The sequence below is a fragment of the Oncorhynchus mykiss genome, chromosome 2, assembly GCF_057628025.1.
Source record: "Oncorhynchus mykiss isolate SJ-2025 chromosome 2, ASM5762802v1, whole genome shotgun sequence".
Classification (NCBI taxonomy): Eukaryota; Metazoa; Chordata; class Actinopteri; order Salmoniformes; family Salmonidae; genus Oncorhynchus; species Oncorhynchus mykiss.
This window is the reverse complement of record NC_143023.1, coordinates 18,635,846-18,662,500: the sequence shown is the minus strand read 5'-3', so window position 1 is coordinate 18,662,500 and position 26,655 is coordinate 18,635,846. Positions and strand designations below refer to the sequence as shown.

Below are 26,655 nucleotides of genomic sequence, written 5' to 3'. Positions count from 1 at the left end.
AAACTACACAGAGAGCCAGGACACACACACACACACAAAACATTAATGGTATCTGCGGGTATACAGTTGAAGTCGGAAGTTTGCATAAACCTTAGCCAAATACATTTAAACTCAGTTTTTCACAATTCCTGACATTTATTCCTAGTAAAAAAAAATCCCTGTCTTAGGTCAGTTACGATCACCACTTTATTTTAAGAATGTGAAATGTCAGAATATTAGTAGAGAGAATGATTTATTTCAGCTTTTATTTCTTTCATCACATTCCCAGTGGGTCAGAAGTTTACATACACTCAATTAGTATTTGGTAGCATTGCCTTTCAATTGCTTAACTTGGGTCAAACGTTTCGGGTAGCCTTCCACAAGCTTCCCACAATAAGTTGGGTGAATTTTGGCCCATTCCTCCTGACAGAGCTGGTGTAACTAAGTCAGGTTTGTAGGCCTCCTTGCTCACACACGCTTTTTCAGTTCTGCCCACACATTTTCTATGGGATTGAAGTCAGGGCTTTGTGCTGGCCACTCCAGTACCTTGGCTTTGTTGTCCTTAAGCCATTTTGCCACAACTTTGGAAGTATGCTTGGGGTCATTGTCCTTTTGGAAGACCCGTTTGTGACCAAGCTTTAACTTTCTGACTGATGTCTTGAGATGTTGCTTCAATATATCCACATAATTTTCTTGCCTCATGATGCCATCTATTTTGTGAAGTGCATCAGTCCCTCCTGCAGCAAAGCTCCCCCACAACATGATGCCGCCCCCCCCCCCCCCCCCCCCCCGTGCTTCACGGTTGGGATGGTGTTCTTTGGCTTGCAATCCTACCCTTTTTTTCTCCAAATATAAAGATGGTCATTATGGCCAAACGGTTCTATTTTTGTTTCATCAGACCATAGGACATTTCTCCAAAAAGTATGATCTTTGTCCCCATGTGCAGTTGCAAACCGTAGTCTGTCTTTTTTATGGCAGTTTTTGAGCTGTGGCTTCTTCCTTGCTGAGCGGCATTTCAGGTAATGTCTTTCAGGTTACTGTGGATATAGATACTTTTGCACCTGTTTCCTCCAGCATCTTCACAAGGTCCTTTGCTGTTGTTCTGGGATTGATTTGCACTTTTCACACCAAAGCACGTTCATCTCTAGGAGACAGAACTCCTGAGCGGTATGACGGCTGTGTGGTCCCATGGTGTTTATACTTGCGTATTATTGTTTGTACAGATGAACTTGGTACCTTTCAGGCGTTTGGAAATTGCTCCCAAGGATGACCCAGACTTGTGAAGGTGTATTAGGTCTTGGCTGATTTCTTTTGATTTTCCCATGATGTCAAGCAAAGAGGCACTGAGTTTGAAGGTAGTCCTTGAAATACATCCACAGGTACACCTCCAATTGACTCAAATGATGTCAATTAGCCTATCAGAAGCTTCTGAAGCCATGACATAATTTTCTGGAATTTTCCAAGCTGTTTAAAGGCACAGTCAACTTAGTGTATGTAAACTTCTGACCCACTGGAATTGTGATAAAGTGAATTATAAATTAAATAATCTGTCTGTAAACAATTGTTTGAAAAATGACTTGTGTCATGCACAAAGTAGATGTCCTAATCGACATGCCAAAACTATAGTTTGTTAACAAGAAATATGTGGAGTGGTTGAAAAATGAGTTTTAATGACTCCAACCTAAGTGTATGTAAACCTCTGACTTCAACTGTACATTACAGTCAGTGTAATGTAGAACATTTCTTTCAGAGAGGGTACTAATAGCAACCTGCGAGGAGGATCTGTAGGGGCGGACCCAGGGATACCTGGCTGGGTTATTGGTCGGCGTCTGGGGAAAACAATAGCCTTTCCTTATGGCTGTCTGGTCCAGAGCCAGCACAGTTCCTAATGGAGGATTCAACACTCACCTTGACCCTGACAGCAGTCTGCTCTAATAGCTTGTATCTGGCTCATACTCTCTCTGGTGTATAAGACAGCAACAAAAACATGTCCAATCCAGGAAGTTCTTTAATAAGAAGAAATGATTTTGGTGGGTGCTTGTATTTGTACTGTTTCACATATGTATGAATTGGAAATGTGTGTTTTTACATTTCCCAACTCCCCCTGAGACACCTTCAGAGTGGGGTCACAGCCAGCCATTGTTAAGGCACATGAACAGGGGAGTTGGGATATTGCCTTGCTCAAAGGCACATTAACATATGTTATTTTCACCTTGTCACTTCAGGGATCTAAAACTAGCGACTTTTACAGTTACTGTCCCAACGCTCTAACCACTAGGCTACTTGCTGTATCTAGGCTTGTACTCTGCTGCATAGGGCAGCAACAAATGATCTCTGCTCCTGGCAGACTGGCAGTTTTATCAACAGAGAGATCAGTGTTGGCCCAGTCAAGTGTTTTTTCCCACCTGAACTTGATCCCCCTTTTTAGGGAATCATCGTCTCTCTTGTTATGGATGGGGACAAAGAGGGTGTTGTCGTTGTTAACCGTTTTTTTTCTTCTTTCCTTGTTTTTATTCAGGTGTTCCAGTATAATCAGACGCCATCCTTCCTCATCACCCAGTCCTCTCCTCCTCCACCTTTCTCTCATCACTCCCTTTCTCCCATCTTGTCTACTCCCATACTGAACCATCCATCTCTTTCTCTCCATCACTCCCTTTCTCCTATCTTGTCTACTCCCATACTGAACCATCCATCTCTCTCTCCCCATCACTCCCTTTCTCCCATATTGTCTACTCCCATACTGAACCATCCATCTCTTTCTCTCCATCACTCCCTTTCTCCTATCTTGTCTACTCCCATACTGAACCATCCATCTCTCTCTCCCCTTTCCTCCTCCCGTTCTCCATCCCCATATCCACCTCTGAACTGCTGTTATCTGTGTCTCTACCTTCCTTCTGTCTTCAACCTTCCTTTCTTCTTTTTGGGGTTCACCCCCTTCAATTATTTCCCTGCTTCTCTCTCTTCACCCTCTTTCCCATCCTCTTCCCTCTTTCCCTCCCTTTCCTCTCTCCATCCGGCCTCTGTCGGCCTCTGGTAGAGGTCACCATGTGGGCCAACTACATTGTCCAGCCGGAGGAGGATGGCCGTATGGGGATGGTAGGAGCAGGACCCCATGGGGGCCTGGCAGGGGTGAAGGGAGTTGGGCGTGCTACAAGGCGGACCCCTAGGATGAGTGACAACCAGGAGGGGAAGATCAAGCTGGCGTTCTTTGTGGCCATTGTGGGCGTGACCCTGACAGTGCTGGGGGTGGGAACAGAGTTCTGGGTGGAGCTGGCCACGCCCAAGACCTGGAGTAACAACCAGACGTGTCAGACAGCCCACTACGGCCTGTGGAAGGGGTGTACCCGCACCCTGTGGGTGGATGACATCAACCCCGAGAGAGAGAGCTGTGGCCCCGCCGACCTGCCCGGAGGTGAGGAACCTGTCTGTCTGTTGCATTAGGGCAGGCCATGAGTTGATTTTGGGGACAGGCTAGTTAATATCCTTAGGGTCTCATTTTGATGACAACACTGTAAAAATTGGTTCTGACTAGAGGGAGTAAAGCTACAACCGGAAGGGATTTTTTCGTAACAGGTTAGGAGAATGTGCGCAGCAGGTTAGGATAATTAATGTGGCAGGTTAGGAGACTTAGGTTAAGGTTAGGAAAAGGGTTAAGGTTAGCTAAAATGCTCTCCTAACCTGCTACGATAAACCTCTTCCGGACAACCGCAGAAATTGAGTTAAAGATGGAGTCAACTGGGGCACTGATTTCATGACCAACCCCTGATTGCACTGTAGTGCTGTGTGTGTTAGTTAGGGCTTCCTCCCCTTCCTCTGTAATGATCTGTAAACATGGGATAGGTGGAAGCAATGTGTTGGATGTCTCCCAGGAATTTCCATCAATATGTGGGTGTGTGTATGCATGTGTATATTGTATGTATGCGTGTGCATGCACTTGTGTGTGTGTGTGTGTGCGCGCGTGTGCTTATGCAAACGTGTGTGACAAGGAGGCGTGTATGCCAGCTTTGCTGCGTGTGTATCTGGGTCATCCTACAGATAATGTGCAAATTGAGTCCTTAAAGGAATACTGCTTTGAAATGGAGCCAGTCTGAATTTGACAAATCTGAATGTGGCTACTGGTCTGTCTGTTAGTTATCTAGCTATAGGCATCAGATTTTTATAATCGTTGGTGAGTCAGAAAAGGATGTTTCCAGTATCCTTGTAAAGATCCAAACTTTCAGTGTGTTTATATAAGACAGACGCTTCCCTTTTACTGCATGATGGAGCTTCGTCTTTCGGAATACTTCAATGGATTATTATTTCATTTCAATTTATTTTAATTTTAGAATTTTCATTTATTGAATGATCAGTCCGAAATATATTTTGATTGGAGGAATTCGTCATTATATTAAACATTTTACTTTTTATATTTCAGGAAAAGAAAGCTAATAAACCTTGATTTTCAGCCACTTCCTCCATCCTGTACTGTTACGTTCCTCCATGTAAGTCTGTTATCTGTGGAATGACCCGTTTCTGTCTGTAGGGATTGTCCAGTGGTGGATGATTGCAGGTATTTAAGCACTTGTCCCACAGAGGGGGCCAGACAGGGCCTACGGTAGGATGAGGTAGCCATCTCCTGTATTCGTGCTTTATCTGCCAGAATAGTCTGATATTCAGCCAGGCTAGCAGTGGTTGGCTTTGATACACGACCAATGATGTATGTATTGTTTTTAATAGGATGTATATATATTTGACATTGTATAAATATAAAATAGCTTTCTTTCATTTTGTATTCTTGATTTAGCTTGTTCTATTAGGATGGATGAATCCTATGAATGTTCACATCTATTACAATGTAGATTACACGCTATATCCATCTGGTGCATTGTTTATCAGCCTCCGGTATTTTAGAGGGCTGATTCACCTTGGATGTCTAGTCGATAAACATCTATGTCTGACTCACCTTGTGTGTCTTGTCTAGCAGATAAACATCTGTGTTTACGATGACGGTCTGTGTGTTGGGGTCGAGTCGGTATCTATTCTGACACTTCCTCGTCTCCTTGCGTCAAAACACTGTTGGCCCACAGCGCCTGACAGACAGGCTCTGCTGTGTGTGTGTGTGGACTTCTCATGTTTGGAGAAAAACAACTGTTTCTCCGTCTGTGCGTCTCTATTTCACATTCATGTTTACATGCCCCTGGCGCCTGTCCCTGGGAAACAACATCACAGTCATTCTCTGTCACTGTCTGTCAGTGCCAGACCAACTAATATATCATACATCACTCACTGCTACTGTACATTACCATAACCTCTGACTAACTGACTAAGCCACTCAGAGGTGGACTAGTGGACATGTGGACAGGAGTAGAGGTGGACAGGTGGAGAGCTTGAGAGGTAGATCTCACTATAAATCTGTGGTTATAATATACAGGTTTCCTGTAACGCACCAGTGTTGCAGAAAGAATAGCATTAAGGTTGATAGGAGAGTCTGCTGTATGTGTTTGTACTTGTGTGTGTGTTTGGTTATACTATACTTGTGATGACCAGAAGTCAAACAAGGAAACACGTTATTTTAGTCTAAGGTTTAGGGGTAGGGTTTGGGGTTAAGGTTTGGGAAAATTGGATTTTGAATGGGAATCAGTTGTTTGGTCCCCACACGGATAGTAAAACTAACTAACATGTGTGTGTGGCTGTGTTTTTGTGGGTCCCTCTGCGTCTCTGACCATACAGAGTATGCAGGGGTGACTACCAGACAGGGGGATCGAGGAAGAACAGCAGAGGACGAGAGAATTTATATAAAAGACAGACAGAGAGAGAGAGAGAGAGAGGGGATGAGCAGCAGAGGATGAGAGAATATATATAAAAGACAGAGAGAGAGAGAGGATGAGCAGCAGAGGATGAGATAATATATATAAAGACAGAGAGAGAGAGAGAGAGAGAGAGAGAGAGAGAGAGAGGACGAGCAACAGAGGATGAGAAAATATATATAAAAGACAGAGAGAGAGAGAGAGAGAGGACGAGCAGCAGAGGACGAGAGAATATATATAAAGACAGACAGAGAGAGAGAGAGAGGACGAGCAGCAGAGGACGAGAGAATATATATAAAGACAGACAGAGAGAGAGAGAGAGGACGAGCAGCAGAGGACGAGAGAATATATATAAAGACAGACAGAGAGAGAGAGAGAGAGGACGAGCAGCAGAGGATGAGAAAATATATATAAAAGACAGAGAGAGAGAGGAAGAGCAGCAGAGGACGAGATAATATATACAAAAGACGGAGAGCGAGAGAGAAGACGAGCAGCAGAGGATGAGAAAATATATATAAAAGACAGAGAGAGAGAAAGAGAGGACGAGCAGCAGAGGACGAGAAAATATATATAAAAGACAGAGAGAGAGAGGACGAGCAGCAGAGGACGAGAAAATATATATAAAAGACAGAGAGAGAGAGAGAGAAGACGAGCAGCAGAGGACGAGAAAATATATATAAAAGACAGAGAGAGAGAGAGAGAAGACGAGCAGCAGAGGACGAGAAAATATATATAAAAGACAGAGAGAGAGAGAGGACGAGCAGAAGAGGACGAGAAAATATATATAAAAGACAGAGAGAGAGAGAGGACGAGCAGAAGAGGACGAGAAAATATATATAAAAGACAGAGAGAGAGAGGACGAGCAGCAGAGGACGAGAAAATATATATAAAAGACAGAGAGAGAGAGGACGAGCAGCAGAGGACGAGAAAATATATATAAAACACAGAGAGAGAGAGAGGACGAGCAGCAGAGGACGAGAAAATATATATAAAACACAGAGAGAGAGAGAGAGAGGACGAGCAGCAGAGGACGAGATAATATATTTAAAAGCGAGAGAGAGAGAGAGAGAGAGAGGACGAGCAGCAGAGGAGGAAATAATATATTTAAAAGAGAGAGAGAGAGAGGACGAGCAGCAGAGGACGAGATAATATATATAAAGACAGAGAGAGAGAGAGGAAGACCAGCAGAGGACGAGATAATATATTTAAAAGCGAGAGAGAGAGAGAGGACGAGCAGCAGAGGACGAGAAAATATATATAAAAGACAGAGAGTGAGAGAGAGAGGACGAGCAGCAGAGGACGAGAGAATATATATAAAGACAGAGAGAGAGAGAGAGAGGAAGAGCAGCAGAGGACAAGAAAATATATATAAAAGACAGAGAGAGAGAGAGAGGACGAGCAGCAGAGGACGAGAAAATATATATATAAGACAGAGAGAAAGAGAGGAAGAGCAGCAGAGGACGAGAGAATATATATGAAAGAAAGACAAAGAGAGGAAGAGTGTCTATCTAATGCAGTATTTACCAAGCCCCTGTGATCCTCTCTCTTTTCCTTCTTTCATCTTGTTCACCTCCCTCTCCATCTGTTTCCCTCTTTCTCTTTGTTCTCACCCCCTCCCTCCATCTGCCCACTCTATCACTCCCTATCTCTCCTTCCCCCTCTTTCTCATGTTCTCTGCGCTCTCTTGCTCTCTCCTTCTCTGTCTCTTCCTCCCTACAAATGTCTTGCTTTCTCTCCTTCCCCTCCACCTGCCCCCTCTTTCTATCTGTCCTTCTCCCTCTCTTCCATCGACCCTCTCTCTCACCTCTCTCGTGGCACCATATGTGCTGTGGATGTGCTGTGAATATGGGACTGTGTAGAGCAGTGAGCAGTGTTTCTCTTAGTGCTCCTACTACACAACAGATAAAATGTGTCTTCATGTCTAGGAGGACAGAGGGGATGGATGCACAGGGACCATTAATATACTGTGTGTGTGTGATGTTCCCTCTCTGTTTCTCTTCTCAGAATCGAACTGCACTTACTTCAAATTCTTCACCAATGGAGACAACGCAGTCATATTTATGAAGACAACCCACAAGAGTAAGTCAGCATCTTAAGTCTCGCCTCTGCCGCCTCCTCCTCCTTCTCTCCCTCTTCCTCTCTCCCTCTCCTTCTCTCCCTCTCACCTTCTCTCTCTTTCTCTCCCTCTTCCTCTCTCCCTCTCCTTCTCTCCCTCTCACCTTCTCTCTCTTTCTCACTGAGGTGTATTTATCCCCTGTGATGTCACTCTCAGATGCACAATGCTCACTGAGGTGTAACTCTGCCCTCCCTCATTCTCCCCTGTCTTCCTCTCCAACACCTCTTCACTCTTTCTCTAACCACTTCTCCCTCTATTCACTTCCTCTCCATCCCTCTCTCCTCCTCCTCTCATTCGGTCTCTTTCACCTCCCCTTCTCCCCCGCCTCTCTCTCCCACCTCCCCCAGACCTGAACATAGCGGCTGCTATCCTAGCAATGATAGCTCTGTCTATGATGGTGATGGGAGCAATCTGTATCACCATGTCCCTCAGTAAAGGAGTGCCCTTCTTCCTCAAGCCCGCCTCCTTCTGCTTCATCCTATCAGGTAAGGGGAAATAGACTACAAAGAGAGCAGCCACTATTCTGGGTGTAGACTTAGACCTCCCTGTAGGGAAATAAACAATCAAAAATGTACAGTAAACATTACACTAGCAAAAGTTCCAACAGAATAAAGACATTTCAAATGTCATATTATGTCTATATACAGTTGTGGCCAAAAGTTCTGAGAATGACACAAATATTAATTTTCACAAAGTCTGCTACCTCAGTGTCTTTAGATATTTTTGTCAGATGTTACTATGGAATATTGAAGTATAATTACAAGAATTTCGTAAGTGTCAAAGGCTTTTATTGACAATTACATGAAATTGATGCAAAGAGTCAATATTTGCAGTGTTGACCCTTCTTTTTCAAGACCTCTGCAATCTGCCCTGGCATGCTGTCAATTAACTTCTGGGCCACATCCTGACTGATGGCAGCCCATTCTTGCATAATCAATGCTTGGGAGTTTTTCAGAATTTGTAGGGTTTTGTTTGTCCACCCGCCTCTTGAGGATTGACCACAATGGTTCTCAATGGGATCAAGGTCTGGGGAGTTTCCTGGCCATGGACCCAAAATATCAATGTTTTGTTCCCCGAGCCACTTAGTTATCACTTTTGCCTAAATGCAAGGTGCTCCATCATGCTGGAAAAGGCATTGTTCGTCACCAAACTGTTCGTGGATGGTTGGGAGAAGTTGCCCTCTGAGGATGTGTTGGTACCATTCTTTATTCATGGCTGTGTTCTTAGGCAAAATTGTGAGTGAGCCCACTCCCTTGGCTGAGAAGCAACCCCACACATGAATGGTCTCAGGATGCTTTACTGTTGTCATGACACAGGACTGATGGTAGAGCTCACCTTGTCTTCTCCGGACAAGCTTTTTTCCGGATGCCCCAAACAATCGGAAAGGGGATTCATCAGAGAAAATGACGTCCTCAGCAGTCCAATCCCTGTACATTTTTGCAGAATATCAGTCTGTCCCTGATGTTTTTCCTGGAGAGAAGTGGTTTCTTTGCTGCCTTTCCTGACACCAGGCCATCCTGCAAAAGTCTTTGCCTCACTGTGCGTGCAGATGCACTCATACCTGCCTGCTGCCATTCCTGAGCAAGCTCTGTACTGGTGGTGCCCCGATCCCACAGCTGAATCAACTTTAGGAGACGGTCCTGGCGCTTGCTGGACTTTCTTGGGCAAAGCAATGATGACGGCATGTGTTTCCTTGCAGGTAACCATGTTTGACAGAGGAAGAACAATGATTCCAAGCACCACCCTCCTTTTGAAACTTCCAGTCTGTTATTCGAACTCAATCAGCATGACAGAGTGATCTCCAGCCTTGTCCTCGTCAACACTCACACCTGTGTTAACGAGAGAATCACTGACATGATGTCAGCTGGTCCTTTTGTGGCAGGGCTGGAATGCAGTGGAAATGTTTTTTTTAGGATTCAGTTCATTTGCATGGCAAAGAGGGACTTTGCAATTAATTGCAATTCATCTGATCACTCTTCATAACATTCTGGAGTATATGCAAATTGCCATCATACAAACTGAGGTAGCAGACTTTGTGAAAATGAATGTGTCATTCTCAAAACTTTTGGCCACGACTGTACAGTATTGTAATTATGTGCAAAATACAAAATTAATACACGTAAATAAATGTCTCTTCAGAGCCAGGTCTGCCTACGGCACCCTCTCTCAATAGCAAGGCTATGCTCACTAAGTCTGTACATTGTCAAAGATTTCCTTATTTTTGGGTCAGTAATAGTGGTCAGGTATTCTGCCACTGTGTACTCTCTGTTTAGTTCCAAATAGCATTCCATTTTGCTCCGTTTTTTTGTAAATTCTTTCCAATGTGTCAAGTAATTATCTTTTTGTTTTCTCATGATTTGGTTGGGGACAGAAGCACCAGATCATCAGCAAACAGTAGACATTTGACTTCAGGTTCTAGTAGGGTGAGGCCGGGTGCTGCAGACTGTTCTCGTCAATTCGTTGATGTATATGTTGAAGAGGGTCGGGCTTAAGCTGCATCCCTGTCTCACCCCCCAGCCCTGTGGAAAGATTTTTTTTTTTGTTGCCAATTTTAACTGCACATTTGTTGTTTGTGTACATGGATTTTATAATGTTGTATGTTTTTCCCTCAACACCACTTTCCATCAGTTTGTATAGCTCTCTCTTTCTCACTCTCTCTCCTCTCACACCTCATCTCCGTCTCACCTTCCTACTCCCCCTCCCTCCCTCCCTCCCTCCCTCCCTCCCTCCCTCCCTCCCTCCCTCCCTCCCTCAGGTCTACTGGTCCTGCTGTCTATACTGGTGTTTCACCAGTCAGTGTTGGCCCTGTTGTCATCTGACCACTCCATACCGCTCCACCACGAGCTCTCCTGGTCCGTGGCCTGTGTGGGCTTCGCTGGGGCCATCCTCATCATGGGGGGGATCCTTTTCCTGATCCTCTCCCTCCCCTATAGCCCATGGGAAAAATGTCTGCCTCAACGCAACAGCAGCACTACCTAGCACATGGGAGGCCCAAAAGCTGTGGGAAAAAAATGGAGTTTTATATCAGGATCGCAATCAAACTCCAGTCCTCGAGGGAAGCACTGTCTACTGGCTTTAGTTGTCAGGTATAAATCAGACACTGATCAGAACAACTAAAACCAGTAGACACTGATGCCACCCAGGAGTTGAGTTGGAGACCCCTGTTTATATTATCAGTGATATTGTCAAACTAGACTGAAAGACTGACTAACTTGTAGGTCGACACATTGTTTACTTAATGCAATAACAATGATGCTCACTAACTGTGCCTTGAACTCTACAAGCCTGCCCTAAAGCCTGCGACCTTACCAGAAAACACTACGTAGACCACAACTTCTCCACGTTTTGGCATCATGACCAACCTATAGCTTTTAGAAGTTTCTGATGACCTACCAAAGAACAAGCAATGTTTCTAAGCAGAACCCAGTCTTTACCAGGGGGGTAATGCTGGGTTAAACAAAACCAAAGCATGGATTGATGTCTTAACTTGTCCATTGACTGCTAACAGGGTAAGGAAACCAATATGTAATTTAGTTATTGAACTAGTTCTTTAAACACAACGCCAACCACACTGTAGTTGTAGATAAAGACCCAGCAGTGGGGTGCAGCATCCTGTCTGTACTATGAACTATGTACTAACCATTACTTATTGATAATGTTACTTAGCCAATTAAATGGTAACAGTGTAACCATGGTAACATGTAGGTCACTACCGTTGCTAAGGGAGGAGATGCTATATTGTTTCCAGGAAGTGGCATAGCCATCCCTGCAACATGAAACGCCTTGCAGGTTGTCACTATTAATCTATTATGAATGATTATGGCGTCTTACACTTAATACCTAGAAATAATATATTCTCTATTTATTATCTACACATTGTCCACATGAATGAATGTTGTTTTTACGTAAGAATGTGTGAATGATTTAATGTATGTATGGAAGATAAAGATTTATATTTGAGAGTGTATTGTATAGACTCACTTTACAAGCACAGCTCTGTATATAAAATATGTGTTTGTATTTTATTTATACCAGCACACTGTAGCCTTTTGTTCAAGCTTAGGGGGGTGTTTTTAGTTTTTAGCTTATTCAAACCCTTTTTTCATCATGTGTTTTATTTGTCTTAATAAAGCCCACCTTGTCTTTCTCTACCTACATGTTTGTTTGGGGAAAACCACATTGTGCCTAAATGGTCCTATGATCATATGTATGTCTCACTGGGTTTGCTTTTGAAATAAATAGATTTGACATAAGAAACGCTCTCATACTTTGTCTTGTCTACGAGTCCTTTTCTCCCTTCGAACTTAAATGCAACCCGTTTTTTAACCCTTACCAACAGACGTACCAACCCCCCCAACTCTCTCCCTCTAAAATTAGTACATTGCTCATCCCTGAGAAACCTTATCCATGAATGTAAACTATGTACCTCACCCCATTGGCCCAGAGGTGGTGTACTAGGTCAGAAGGGTCCTAGAACCTCCTTCCATGTCCGTTCCCTTCCTTTTGGACCCCCTCTGCCCTAATTGTCCAAGGGGGGGTACAGAGACCACCAACACACATACACTCTAGCCCTCCACCGCTCCCATTGAGCAGAAACTGAAACCAGTGCTGACACATGACACGGTGTTCAGATAGTATATATAGCTGTTTAATGGTTCTGCACAGCCTCTTTGACGAGAGCAATAGAAGCACTTCTGGCTTGTACCAGGTGTACACCTCAGAGTGTACACCTCACACCTCAGAGTGTACACCTCACACCTCAGAGTGTACACCTCACACCTCAGAGTGTACACCTCACACCCCAGAGTGTGTGGTATGTAGCACCTCTTTCCAGGCTGGATCACAACCGGCCGTGATTGGGAGTCCCATAGGGCGGCGCACAATTGGCCCAGCGTCGTCCGGGTTTGGCCGGGGTAGGCCGTCATTGTAAATAAGAATTTGTTCTTAACTGGCTTGCCTAGTTAAATAAAGGTTAAATAAAAAATAATAATAATACAAATTCCTGGTTATATAAAGTAAATAAATAAAATACTGTGGTCACATTCATTAACAGGATAGTGCAAATAAATGTTTTCATACCTTTGGTCTAAAGTTGTGTCAAGTCTCTCTCTCTCTGTCTGTCATTCCCGCCAACTCTCACTTTTTCTATTCTTTCTCTCTCTGTCATTCCCTCCATCTCTCTCTCTCTCCATCCCTTGACCATCTCATGCTGTCACTCCTTTAAAGAAAATAATCATCAGTCTGTAAATCGGTCTGTTAATGTTTTTTTTATAAACTTCGTGCAATACAGTGTTTGAGTTTATCACACATTTAGATAAACCATAATCATTTTGTCTAGATATATCTATTCTCAACTACATAGTATTCATATTGCCCACATAAATGCTATCTGTGTGCAGTTTTGTCACATTATTATATTTTTCTCTCAAATTAAATTAAAAGAAGAAACTAAAATCCAAAAGAATGTGGAAGCGTCAGGTGGTTTCATTTCCTTTCCCCAGTCTGTAATGTAGCGGGGTGTCCAATAGTGTCCATCCCAGTTCTGCCATCACACAATACATGAGGTGCAGGAGAGTGTTTACACGTGTATACATTCTCATCAACATAAACAGAAGGGGTCAAAGTTCAAGGTTCAAGGGTCACGTGGGAAGCACAGTGAGAGTTTTTTCTTTGGGGGTGGGGTTTGGATGTTCGTCTCCATAGTGATTCTGTCATGGGTCATGTGACAGAGGAGAAGACATGCCCAAAACGGGCAGGGCGGGGCCAAGCTAGGGTGGGGCAGGGCAGGGCAGGGTGGGGAGAGGCAGCACACCCCATGAGAACTGGGGGGTAGCCTGTACCCATACAGAGGATCAAAAACACATTACCCTCCCCTTCCCAAAATACACACCCTGTTTTCATACCAGAGGTCCTAAAGAAAGTATTTATAGAGTTTGCAAATATAGGTATGCGTTAATTACAATGTACATGTTTCATTTCAAAAGTTCTCTATAGCATATTTTAACCCCCCACCTCCGTCCCCACATTTATTTAATTGACATTTTTCATTGTCAATTTCATTTTAATAATGGATGGATAGCATGTCTGTTGTGTCTGTTCTAAAGAATAATTTTGGGTCTCTCGCTTGTAGAAAATAATGAATAAATGTTTCTCTTCTTTTCTCCAGGTGACACGTTTCACCTGTTTTCTCTGTACAAATATATCAGTTTCTCTTTTTCTCTCCTCAAGACAGAGGTTTCTGTTAATGCCCAGAAAACAAACATCTTCAACACGACTACAGCTACGACTACTGCTAACATTGATTAGAATGGAACTCAGACTAACATAGGCCCATAGAAAACAGACTCAGAATAACACTGAAGTTGCTCAGTTGCCTCAGTCACTCACTTATTGTAGCCTTCAGTTACAATATTGGAAGACAATGTACAGTATTAACACAACTTAACTGTGTGTTAGAACCAAGGGGTAGAAAATCCAAATAGAGGTAAAAATAAATTAACTGCACTTCACCAAAGAACAAGTTGTAATAATAGTAATAATAATACATTACATATTATATATTATATATCATTATTATTATTAGATAAAAATGTAATCATATAAATCATAATACACACTCGTCTTCTCATACATTGTAGACACTCATGCTTGACACCAATGACACAGTTACACAGCCCACTGATCATACCAGCGTGTCTGTGTTTAAGAAATTCACAGTAAACGTCGTCAGGATCCAAAATCAGAGTGAAAATTATACAAATCATATCATCATTCTAAAACGATAGCATTGCAAACAGAGCTAGCTCGTAATAACGCTAATAATAATCACAACAACATTTGACGTCAAATATGATCTTGTTAAATCAGAGTTAGTATTGCACTAAAGAAAGTGGATTGTTTAAAATAGTAGCCCAAGGTTCATCGCGTTGGATCATTAACAAAATAAATGATTTCTAGTGCGTTGGAATAGTAAAATAGTTTAGTGTGAAAGTTCATTATTGTTGTAATTATCACGTTCTGTTATTACTTGTTTCCTTTTGTTTCTCAGTGAGATACTGTAGACTAATTATAACAGTGAAAAAGATTCTCTCTCTCCTCTCCATTCCTTTATCTCAATACCCTTTAATACTCCTTTATCCCAATCCCCCTCTCTATATCTCTCTCTCTTCCTTCCCTCCCCCCCCCCCCCCCCCCTCCTCTCTACACGGGTGTTGTCTTCCTGTTGAGCGTATTGGAGTTGCTCTCTCTCTCTTCCTTCCCTGTTCCCTCCCTCTCTCCCCCCCTCCTCTCTACACGGGTGTTGTCTTCCTGTTGAGTGTATTGGAGTTGCTCTCTCTATCTCCCTTTAGCTTGTCCAGCGTTCCCTCCCTCTCCCCCCCTCCTCTCTACACGGGTGTTGTCTTCCTGTTGAGCGTATTGGAGTTGCTCTCTCTATCTCCCTTTAGCCTGTCCAGCGTTCCCATCCCTCGTTCTCTCTCCACCGTGGACGAGGAGAAGGGTGGGGGCCCCGAGCCCACCGAGTTGCCCATGGGTGCGTTGGAGTTGGAGGAATTCTGGGACAGCGAGGGGTTGTGGGACTTCAGAGAGGGCAGTGTGCCGCTCATCATCACACCCCCTCCTCCCCCTCCTCCCCCGTCCTTGGGGAAGCAGTTGTGGAGCTGGTAGAGGGTGGCGCGGTCCACGGTGCCGTACATGGGGGGCAGGCCAGCCAGCTTGGGGTCGCGGGACAGAGTGTAGAGGGAGATGTCGCCCCCCGCCAGGGTGGTGTGGGAGCGAGAGTGAGGGTTGGGCAGCGTGGCCACAGACATGGGCCCCTGGGAGAGCATGGCCGAGGGGGGCAGGCCAAAGTTCTTCCCCCCGCCTCCCCCCACCGGCGAGGGGTCTCGGGAGCGTGAGGGGTCAGTAGAGCGGGATGAGGAGCGGGAGCGACGGCGGAAGCGGTAGCTGGGTAGGCGGAGCATGGCGTGCGTGGTCCCCTTGAAGATGTCAGTGCGCGAGCGGCAGCGAAGCTCCTTGTTCTTTTCGATGTAGATGTTGACGGCCAGAACGCCCACCATCTCAGCCATGATGAAGGACAGGCCTCCGAAGTAGAAGGACCAGCCGTAGCTGTACTGCCACTTCTTGTCCTCGTCCTTCTTAGGGGAGATGTCTCCCAGCGCTGCAGAGATGTACACGATCACACCGATGATGTTGCTCAGACCTGGGGGAGACAGGGGATAGATGAGGATATACAAGCACACATGCACACACACACACACACATGCACTAACGCACATAGATGAGGATATATACACACGTACACACATGCACACACACACGGGGAGGATACACATGCATACACAGACACATAGACACACTCTCTCTCTCTCTGTCATGTTATCCAGAACAGGAGAGCAAGAGGAAAGACATGACTTTACATCAACAGAACATAAACATATGTATACATACTAAGAGACTTAGATAGACACATAAAGACACAGAAATAATCACATACACAGACACACAGACAGGTCTGACAGGAGTTAGTTAGTGCACCTGCAGCCACAAAGAGAATGCCTGCTCCCAGGACGATGTTCCTCTTGTGCTTATAGAAGCGACTGAGACCGATACACACCCCTCCCATCAACAGCAGGATAGCACTGAGGATAGGGAAGATGTTGGAAGCCCTGACCATACCTACAGAGAGAGAGGGACAGGAGAGAGACGGGGAGAGTGAGGGGAAGTGAGAGAGAACAAGTAATTGAGAAGAAGAGAGAGAAGAGAGTGAGAGAGGAAGAGAGAGAGAAGAAGAAGAGAGAGGAAGCAGGTGATAAAGAGAGAGGGAGGGGAAGTGAGAGAGAACAAGTGAGAGAGAAAGAGAGAGAAAGAGAGAGAGAATAAGAGAGAGAGGAAGTTGGTGATAAAGAGAGAGGGAGGGGAAAGAGAAAAGGTCAAAGTAGCAGATAGAATCAGAGGGAGAAGATGAGAAATAAACAGCTCTATTCTGCTGTGAGCAAATGAATTACCATGTGGCCAAGCTAGTGAGTGTTTAATGTATCAGGTCTTTCCCAAGAGGCATCAACTCTGATACCCCCAAGACACACACACACACACACACACACACACACACACACACACACACACACACACACACACACACACACACACACACACACACACACACACACACACACACACACACACACACACTTCACCACTCCTTTCCCATCTAGGACATAGGCCAGAGGACAGAAATGCCAAAGTAAATGCCAGCCAAATGCAGAGGCTACATAGTAAACAGTACACAGTCTTCTCCTGCTGCATTGTGGGGCGGGCACACATGGTGCATGATGGAACACCCACACAGGTGTGGCCTGGAGGAACACCCGTGAACTAGGGCAGCACATTATCCCTCAACTTCATACAAACACTAACATGTTTAATTCAAACACAGCCTATTTCCTCCCGGTCTTCAGGAGTGAGATCTAACTACTCTATGTGGTCTAAGGCTTCTGTAAAAAGTGGTTTACAGTTGTGGATGAGTTACAGCTGTGTATCAGTTATGGGAAACTCCCGTCCTGGGGGTGGCAACAGTGTGTGCAGGGTTTTGTTCCAGCCCTGCCCAACACACCTGTTCAAATGATTTTCATTTTAGACCACAAAAAATTGTCAAAGACTCCAGCCACTCAAATCGTAGACTGGTCTCTTGCTACCGCGCGGCAAGCGGTCCTGGAGCACCAAGTCTAGGTCCAAAAGGCTCCTGATCAGCTTCTACCCCTAAGCCATAAGACTGCTGAACAATTCAGCAATGTACACTGCTGCTATTTGCTGTTTATTATCTATGCATAGTCACTTTACCCCTACCTACATGTACAAAATACCTTGACTAACCTGTATCCCCGCACATTGACTCGGTACCGGTACCCCCTGTATATAGCCTCATTATTGTTATTTTATTGTGCTACTTTTTATTATTTTTTACTTTAGTTTATTTAGTAAATATTATCTTAATTATTTTTTCTCTTAAAACTGCATTGTTGGTTAAGGGCTTGTCAGTCAGCATTTCAATGTAAGGTCAACTACACCTGTTGTATTTGGCGCATGTGACTAATAACATTTGATTTAATTTGAATCAGGTATATTAGAGCTGGGCTGGAACAAAAGCCTGCATCTCCACTTCAGGTCCATCAGATGTTGACTTACGTAGAACATACTCTGGCCCATCATGGTCAAAGTCAGCATCCTCAGGGAAGTGGTTGATCTGAGAACACACTCCCCTCTTCACCCCTGAGAGAGAAAGAGGGAGGGGTGGGGTTAGAACAGAATACACACACTCTCTATCTCACACACACACACACACACACACACACACGCTCACGCACACACGCGCGCACATACACACACTTTACACATCAGCACATGCATCAACTCCACTCCACAGAGATTCATCAGAAAAAGAAACAGCAGTTTATATTAGCATATAAAAAGAGAGCAAGAGAGAAAGAGGAAGAGAATAAGGCATGAGAGAGAGAAACTGCAGACTGGTTGTGCCTCAGGTTCTGTCCTGTCATTGTTCACCCTTCCCAGGTAGGTCTGAGGACAGAACAGTACGCATCCCCAACACAAAACATCCACAATCTCTGCCCTTAGGAACTGATTCTAGATCAGATGTCCTTGACCCGTTAAGGTCATGCAGTATCTCATTAGTATCACACTCACATACATACATGATTTGTCATCAGGTGCTGGGTAGAAAAATACTAATGTAAAATATTTAATGTAGAAAGGGTACCAGCATATACAGTGGGGAGAACAAGTATTTGATACACTGACGATCTTGCAGGTTTTCCTACTTACAAAGCATGTAGAGGTCTGTAATTTTTATCATAGGTACACTTCAACTGTGAGAGACGGAATCTAAAACAAAAATCCAGAAAATCACATTGTATGATTTTTAAGTAATTAATTTGCAGTTTATTGCATGACATAAGTATTTGATCACCTACCAACCAGTAAGAATTCTGGCTCTCACAGACCTGTTAGTTTTTCTTTAAGAAGCCCTCCTGTTCTCCACTCATTACCTGTATTAACTACACGTTTGAACTCGTTACCTGTATAAAAGACACCTGTCTACACACTCAATCAAACAGAATCTAACCTCTCCACAATGGCCAAGACCAGAGAGCTGTGTAAGGACATCAGGGCTAAATTGTAGACCTGCACAAGGCTGGGATGGACTACAGAACAATAGGCAAGCAGCTTGGTGAGAAGGCAACAACTGTTGGCGCAATTATTAGAAAATGGAAGAAGTTCAAGATGACGGTCAATTACCCTCGGTCTGGGGCTCCATGCAAGATCTCACCTCGTGGGGCATCAATGATCATGAGGAAGGTGAAGGATCAGCCCAGAACTACACGGCAGGACCTGGTCAATGACCTGAAGAGAACTGGGACCACAGTCTCAAAGAAAACTATTAGTAACACACTACGCCGCCATGGATTAAAATCCTGCAGCGCACGCAAGGTCCCCCTGCTCAAGCCAGCGCATGTCCAGGACCATCTGAAGTTTGCCAATGACCATCTGGATGATCCAGAGGAGGAATGGGAGAAGGTCATGTGGTCTGATGAGACAAAAATAGAGCTTTTTGGTTTAAACTCCACTCGCCGTGTTTGGAGGAGGAAGAAGGATGAGTACAACCCCAAGAACACCATCCCAACCGTGAAGCATGGAGGTGGAAACATTCTTTGGGGATGCTTTTCTGAAAGGGGACAGGACGACTGCACAGTATTGAGGGGAGGAGGGATGGGGCCATGTATTGCGAGAGCTTGGCCAACAACCTCCTTCCCTCAGTAAGAGCATTGAAGATAGGTTGTGGCTGGGTCTTCCAGCATGACAACGACCCGAAACACACAGCCAGGGCAACTAAGGAGTGGCTCCGTAAGAAGCATCTCAAGGTCCTGGAGTGGCCTAGCCAGTCTCCAGACCTGAACCCAATAGTCCGTATTTCCCAGCCACTAAACCTGAAGGATCTGAAGAAGGTCTGTATGGAGGAGTTGGCCAAAATCCCTGCTGCAGTGTGTGCAAAACTGGTCAAGAATTACAGGAAACTTATGATCTCTGTAATTGCAGACAAAGGTTTCTGTACCAAATATTAAGGTCTGCTTTTCTGATGTATCAAATACTTATGTCATGCAATACAATGCTAATTAATTACTTAAAAATCATACAACGTGATTTTTGTGATTTTTGTAGACCTCTACATGCTTTGTAAGTAGGAAAACCTGCAAAATCGGCAGTGCATCAAATACTTGTTCTCCCCACTGTATGTATGTATAGTTCTAATAAGAAAGGTTTTATTTAGAGTGAACCACAGCTACCAATATTCACTTAATAGTAATTTCACTGTGGTCCTTTCTGAATAAGAGCATGCAGTAACTGAATGGACACACTAACTCACCCCCACACACACCCCAACACAGAGAGCCATCCATACAGGCAGACAGGCAGACAGATAGCTACCCGCTGGGGTCTTGTGGCTCTATTGCAGACAGACAGATGGACGGACGGACGCACGGTGATGACAGCACACGACTGGTGCTGGCTGATGGATGGATTGTGAGAGAGTTGGAGTGATGGAATGATGAGACACAGACGGAGGAGGGAGAGAAGGACAGATGTGGGGTGAGCTTGTCTCTTTCTCATAGTTCTTTTATTTCCATGGTTGTTGTCTGTAAAGAAAGAGATGGGGGCACAGAGTGTCAGCTAAACCCCCTGACAGACGCCATTTTGGCTCTAAACCAGGAAGTAGTTCCCCATTGGTACAGATCTAGGATCAGTTAACCCTCTCTCCCAATGCTAACCATAACCATTAGGTGGGAAAACCAGTATCTAGGGAGCAACTACTCTACAGCTGTACTGGCTACTCCTGAAACAGAGAAACAGCTGTCTAGAGCCAAAATGACCTGAGTTTCACACACTTCCATTCACTTACCTGGTAACTCTGTAAGAAAAGTACTGGAGGGTGACACTGACCTACATGGGCAGTAGAGGCTACCTCTAAGTACTGCCCCAAAGATCAGTGTTCTCTATTTGAACCAGCACCACAACAGCATTCAATCTAAAGCATCAACACTCATATCACTGCTGTTGAATGGTGGCTTGTCTGATGCCATGCACATAAAACTCTTGCTCTCCATTGGTTTCAGTTGAATATTGAATATTTGCAGCCCACAATGTGATGTTAGGGGCCTATGACTAAAAGCTAAGGGAGAGACTGTACTGACCTACTAGTATTTTGCCTGGTTAAATAAAGGTACAAATAAATACAAATACAAATCTGGAATCCTCTCAACCTGCCGAATCAGATAATACCCCATCCACTCACTCCTTCGGCCCCTAACACAGCAAGGTGTGACATCCACCCGCGGGCTTAAATCTTTTAGAGACAATATGTCCTCTGTTTCCATTGCACCTACACTTCACTGCATCACTGCATGGCTTCTGAGCATCCATCTTGACTCAATACTCTAAGGACATCAAGGATGCTTGACCTCTAAGCCATACCAAAGCACTGAAGGCTCCACTGCACCACAGAGAGAAAGAGAGAAGAGAGAGAAAGAGAGGAGAGAGAGAAAGAAAGGGAAAGAGAGCGAGAGAGTCGAGAGAGAGAGAGAGAAATAGAGAGTGGGGAGGCAGAGAGAGCGTAAAGGGAGAGATAGCAGACAGAGGTAGAGGGAGTATGAGAGAGGCAGAGACGACAGAGAGGGAGAGTGGGAAGAGAGAGAGAACAGAGAGAGAGAGAGGGGGAGGGAGGGAGAGAGGGCAGAGTGAGAGTAAAGAGAGAGAGAGCAGAGAAAGGGAGAGAGATCGAGAGAGAGCATGAGAGCGAGCGCGAGAGAGAGACAGAGAGAGAGAGAGAGAGAGAGGAGCACTGCAGCATTGCTGTGAGGGCTGGGGCTTATCTCTAATTGGCTGCTTTGTTATCAGGAAGCTTAGAGATGAGGATAAATGAGCTTTGCACAATGACCAGGCCAAGGATGGGATTTACCCTGCATGCCTTATAGAGGAGTAGTGACAGGACTACAAACATACGGCAGCTAGCTAACACCATTCATTCAGCTTCAACTACTGTCCTATTCTGTCCCATCCAGCCCTGTCCTGTCTTCCCCCTTCTAAAGCCTGTATGTCAGAGCAGCAGTTAAATGTATTATAAATTAGCAGCTTGTTCCGCAGTGAAGATGGTATGATGGCTACTGTCATTTTCAGAGATCCCGTCAGCTAAATCGCTGGGCTGGTGCAGGGTTGGGCAACAGGTTCTGCAGTGAGTTTGTAGGGCCAGCTGTAATATACCTGATTCAGCTTAACAAAGGCTTGATGGATCTAGTTGAATCAGGTTTCCAACACATGGTTGGTGAGCACAGTGCTAGTGGGTGATGCGTGTAAGGTAGGTTATATATTAAATACAGTGATGGAAGGAATGGGGTGAGATGAGAGGGGTTCTTTTCAGGTGATTTCAACTTCCTGATCTGTTGACACAATGGAACATGAGGAACACTGTATACTGTACATCTAGACCATCAGCTCCTGTTACCTACTTCACCACTGGGGTCATCCTTAGTTCAGGGATGAAGTGGTATCCTTATGACAAATTCATTTGAAGGGTAGAAATTACAATCTCCCCAAACATCCAGTGTTCATAGATAAAGTGCCTGTACTGTACTAGCTCTCTGCATAGACACAGTTCAGACCTCTTCTCTTTAACTTCATGTGAACCCTCTCTAAAGCTGATGTTCTTATGCACAACGCATCACCGGGCGCAAACTACCTGCCCTCCAGGACACCTACAGCACCCGATGTCACAAGGCCAAAAAGATCATCAAGGACAACAACCACCCGAGCCACTGCCTGTTCACCCCGCTATCATCCAGAAGGCGAGGTCAGTACAGGTGCATCAAAGCTGGGACCGAGAGACTGAAAAACAGCCTCTATCTCAAGGCCATCAGACTGTTAAATAGCCATCACTAACACAGAAAGGCTGCTGCCCTATATACACAGACTTGAAATCATTGGCCACTTTATTAAATGGATCACTAGTCACTTTAATAATGTCATTTTAGTAATGTTTACACATCTCGCATTACTCATCTCATATATACACTACATTCAAACGTTTAGGGCCACTTAGAAATTTCCTTGTTTTTGAAAGAAAACCTTTTTTTTTGTCCATTAAAATAACATCAAATTGATCAGAAATACAGTGTAGACATTGTTAATGTTGTAAATGACTATTGTAGCTGGAAACGGCTGATTTCTTGTGGAATATCTACATAGGTGTACAGAGGCCAATTATCAGCAACCATCACTCCTGTGTTCCAATAGCACGTTGTGTTAGCTAACCCAAGTTTATAATTTTAAAAGGCTAATTGATCATTAGAAAAACCTTTTGCAATTATGTTAGCACAGCTGAAAACGTTTGTTCTGATTAAAGAAGCAATAAAACTGGCCTTCTTTAGACTAGTTGAGTATCTGGAGCATCAGCATTTGTGGGTTCGATTACAGGCTCAAAATGGCCAGAAACAAAGACCTTTCTTCTGAAACTCGTCAGTCTATTCTTGTTCTGAGAAATGAAGGCTATTCCATCCGAGAAATGTCCAAGAAACTGAAGATCTCGTACAATGCTGTGTACTACTCCCTTCACAGAACAGCACCAATTGCCTCTAACCAGAATAGAAAGAGGAGTGGGAGGCCCCGGTGCACGACTGAGCAAGAGGACAAGTACATTAGAGTGTCTTGTTTGAGAAACAGACACCTCACAAGTCCTCAACTGGCAGCTTCATTAAATAGTACCTGCAAAACACCAGTCTCAACGTCAACAGTGAAGAGGCGACTCCGGGATGCTGGACTTCTAGGCAGTTCTAAGTTACCCCAAACTTTGAAACAGTAGTATATATACTGTATTCTATACTATTCTACTGTATCTTAATGTAGTATATATACTGTATCTTAACTCTGACATTGCTCGTCCATATATTTAAATATTCTAAATTCCATTCCTTTACTTAGGTTTGTGTGTATTGGGTATATGTTGTGAAATTATTAGATATTACCTGTTAGATACTGCTGCATTGTAAGAACTAGAAGCACAAGCATTTCACTACACCCGCAATAACATCTGCTAAACACGTGTATGTGACCAATAACAATTGATTTGATGCTCCTTGGAAATCATTCAACAGAAACGTCCACTGGGAAAGTCTAGGAAAGGGTTTCCTCTTCCAGCATTTCCAAGTTCCAGATCTTCCAAGGAGCTCATAAACTCAGCATGTGCATTGCTGAGTGATGGTCTTTACGGCAGCACCGCTGACTACATAATTCCACTGAAACATATGGTAACCATACCATCCATTCACTCTCATCTGACACGAAACAACTGCACAACATCAACTCTGAGCTTCCCTGTAATGGACCCTCCATTCCATTCAGTCCTTATTCCTTTGGTAGTGCATTAGGACACAGACATGAGGTCTGCACTGGAATTGCATCAGATCCAAAATGGCCACAGTCCTTACTTTGATCATACCAGCTATCACCAACTATTATCAGCTATTACCACCTATTTACCAACTATTACCAGATACAGTGGGGCAAAAAAGTTTTTAGTCAGCCACCAATTGTGCAAGTTCTCCCACTTAAAAAGATGAGAGAGGCCTGTAATTTTCATCATAGGTACACTTCAACTATGACAGACAAAATTAGATTTTTTTTTCTCCAGAAAATCACATTGTAGGATTTTTTATGAATTTATTTGCAAATTATGGTGGAAAATAAGTATTTGGTCAATAACAAAAGTTTATCTCAATACTTTGTTATATACCCTTTGTTGGCAATGACAGAGGTCACAAGGTTTTCACACACTGTTGCTGGTATTTTGGCCCATTCCTCCATGCAGATCTCCTCTAGAGCAGTGATGTTTTGGGGCTGCTGCTGGGCAACATGGACTTTCAACTCCCTCCAAAGATTTTCTATGGGGTTGAGATCTGGAGACTGGCTAGGCCACTCCAGGACCTTGAAATGCTTCTTATGAAGCCACTCCTTCATTGCCCGGGCGGTGTGTTTGGGATCATTGTCATGCTGAAAGACCCAGCCACGTTTCATCTTCAATGCCCTTGCTGATGGAAGGAGGTTTTCACTCAAAATCTCACGATACATGGCCCCATTCATTCTTTCCTTTACACGGATCAGTCGTCCTGGTCACTTTGCAGAAAAACATGATGTTTCCACCCCCATGCTTCACAGTAGGTACTCAGCATTCTTTGTCCTCCAAACACGGCGAGTTGAGTTTTTACCAAAAAGCTATATTTCTGACCATATGACATTCTCCCAATCTGCTTCTGGATCATCCAAATGCTCTCTAGCAAACTTCAGACAGGCCTGGACTTGTACTGGCTTAAGCAGGGGGACACGTCTGGCACTGCAGGATTTCCACCATAATTTGCAAATAAATTCATTAAAAATCCTACAATGTGATTTTTCTGGATTTTTTTTCTCATTTTGTCTCATTTTGTCTGTCATAGTGAAGTGTACCTATGATGAAAATTACAGGCCTCTCTCATCTTTTTAAGTGGGAGAACTTGCACAATTGGTGGCTGACTAAATACTTTTTTGCCCCACTGTATTACCAACTAATTTAACCTATTACCAGCTATTACCAACTATTACCAGCTATTACCACCTTTTTCCAATCATTACCAGCTATTACCAGCTTATTCCAGCTTTCACCAACTACTACCAACTATTACCACCTATGGCCAGCTATTACCAGCTATGACCAGCTATGACCAGCTATGACCAACTATTACCAGCTACTACCACCTTTTTCCAATTATTACCAGCTATTACCAGCTTTTACCAGCTTTTACCAACTATTACCAGCCATTACCAGCTATGACCAACTATGACCAGCTATTACCAACTATTACCAGCTTTTACCAACTATTACTATCACATTCACTATATTATACATAGTATTTATAGTATCGAATCTCTTAACTGCAGTATGTAACTTTTTGGGTGACCCAACCAAATTCACATAGAAATGTGAGTTATAGATCTGTCATTCTCATTGAAAGCAAGTCTAAAATCAAACCACCCCCTGTACCCGGACTTTGTACTACTCCCCTCTGGGCACAGGTATAGGGCACTCGTCGGCAGGAAAAACACAACTAGACAATCATTTGTGCCAGGTGTGATATCCCTCCTTAATAGCTCGGGCTAATGTTCCTAGCGACCCAGTAAGGACAGCAGGCTAGTCTCTTTTTATTGGTATGTAACTGTTATGAAAATTGTATTGTCAATTTCTTCGTGTTTATACGACACTTTAAACGTGTACATGACACTGCAACAACATTTCCCCATGGGGACAATAAAGTCAGTAAAGTAAGAAGTGGTAGATCTGTTCTATATGAACTATTTCTATGCTTCCCATTCTTAAGTTTCATTTTTGCGTCTTTTACTTTCGGTTTTGTACACCAGCTTCAAACAGCTGAAAAGACTATATTTTTGGGTAATGGAAATATATTTCACAGCGGTTTAGATGGTACAATGATTCTCTACACTATACCTGCTTGTTCTGTCACATAAACTGAAATTAGGAGAACTATTTGAATTTTAGCAACCAGGAAATGGGGGAATGATTTCTCCATAGCGCACCTTTAAATCTATAAAAGACATTAAGACAAAAGGCTTAAATGGAAGCAGTCCTAACTCATCCCCTCCAACATCACGTGCACACACACG

The 26,655-nt window shown here is 43.9% G+C and overlaps 2 protein-coding genes across 3 annotated transcripts in view; one reads left to right on the top strand and one right to left on the bottom strand.

Annotated features, from left to right (window-relative positions):
* The window catches only part of cacng6b (calcium channel, voltage-dependent, gamma subunit 6b), a 15,857-nt gene extending 3,719 nt beyond the window's left edge, over positions 1–12,138 (top strand). Inside the window, exons 2-5 of the mRNA XM_036940887.2 lie at positions 2,498–3,391; positions 7,770–7,844; positions 8,229–8,366; positions 10,637–12,138. Coding sequence (XP_036796782.2) covers positions 3,025–3,391; positions 7,770–7,844; positions 8,229–8,366; positions 10,637–10,860 — 804 coding nt within the window. The 5' untranslated portion in view covers positions 2,498–3,024 and the 3' untranslated portion in view covers positions 10,861–12,138. The remainder of the gene's footprint in view (positions 1–2,497; positions 3,392–7,769; positions 7,845–8,228; positions 8,367–10,636) is intronic.
* Positions 12,139–14,577: 2,439 nt separating this feature from the next.
* The window catches only part of LOC110537022 (calcium channel, voltage-dependent, gamma subunit 8b), a 38,181-nt gene continuing 26,103 nt past the window's right edge, over positions 14,578–26,655 (bottom strand). Inside the window, exons 4-6 of one of the 2 annotated variants that reach the window (XM_021622737.3) lie at positions 18,064–18,147; positions 16,417–16,557; positions 14,578–16,081 (exon numbers count right to left, since the gene is read on the bottom strand). In XM_021622737.3, coding sequence (XP_021478412.1) covers positions 15,267–16,081; positions 16,417–16,557; positions 18,064–18,147 — 1,040 coding nt within the window. In that variant the 3' untranslated portion in view covers positions 14,578–15,266. The remainder of the gene's footprint in view (positions 16,082–16,416; positions 16,558–18,063; positions 18,148–26,655) is intronic. The other variant, XM_021622742.3, reaches the window with a different exon arrangement.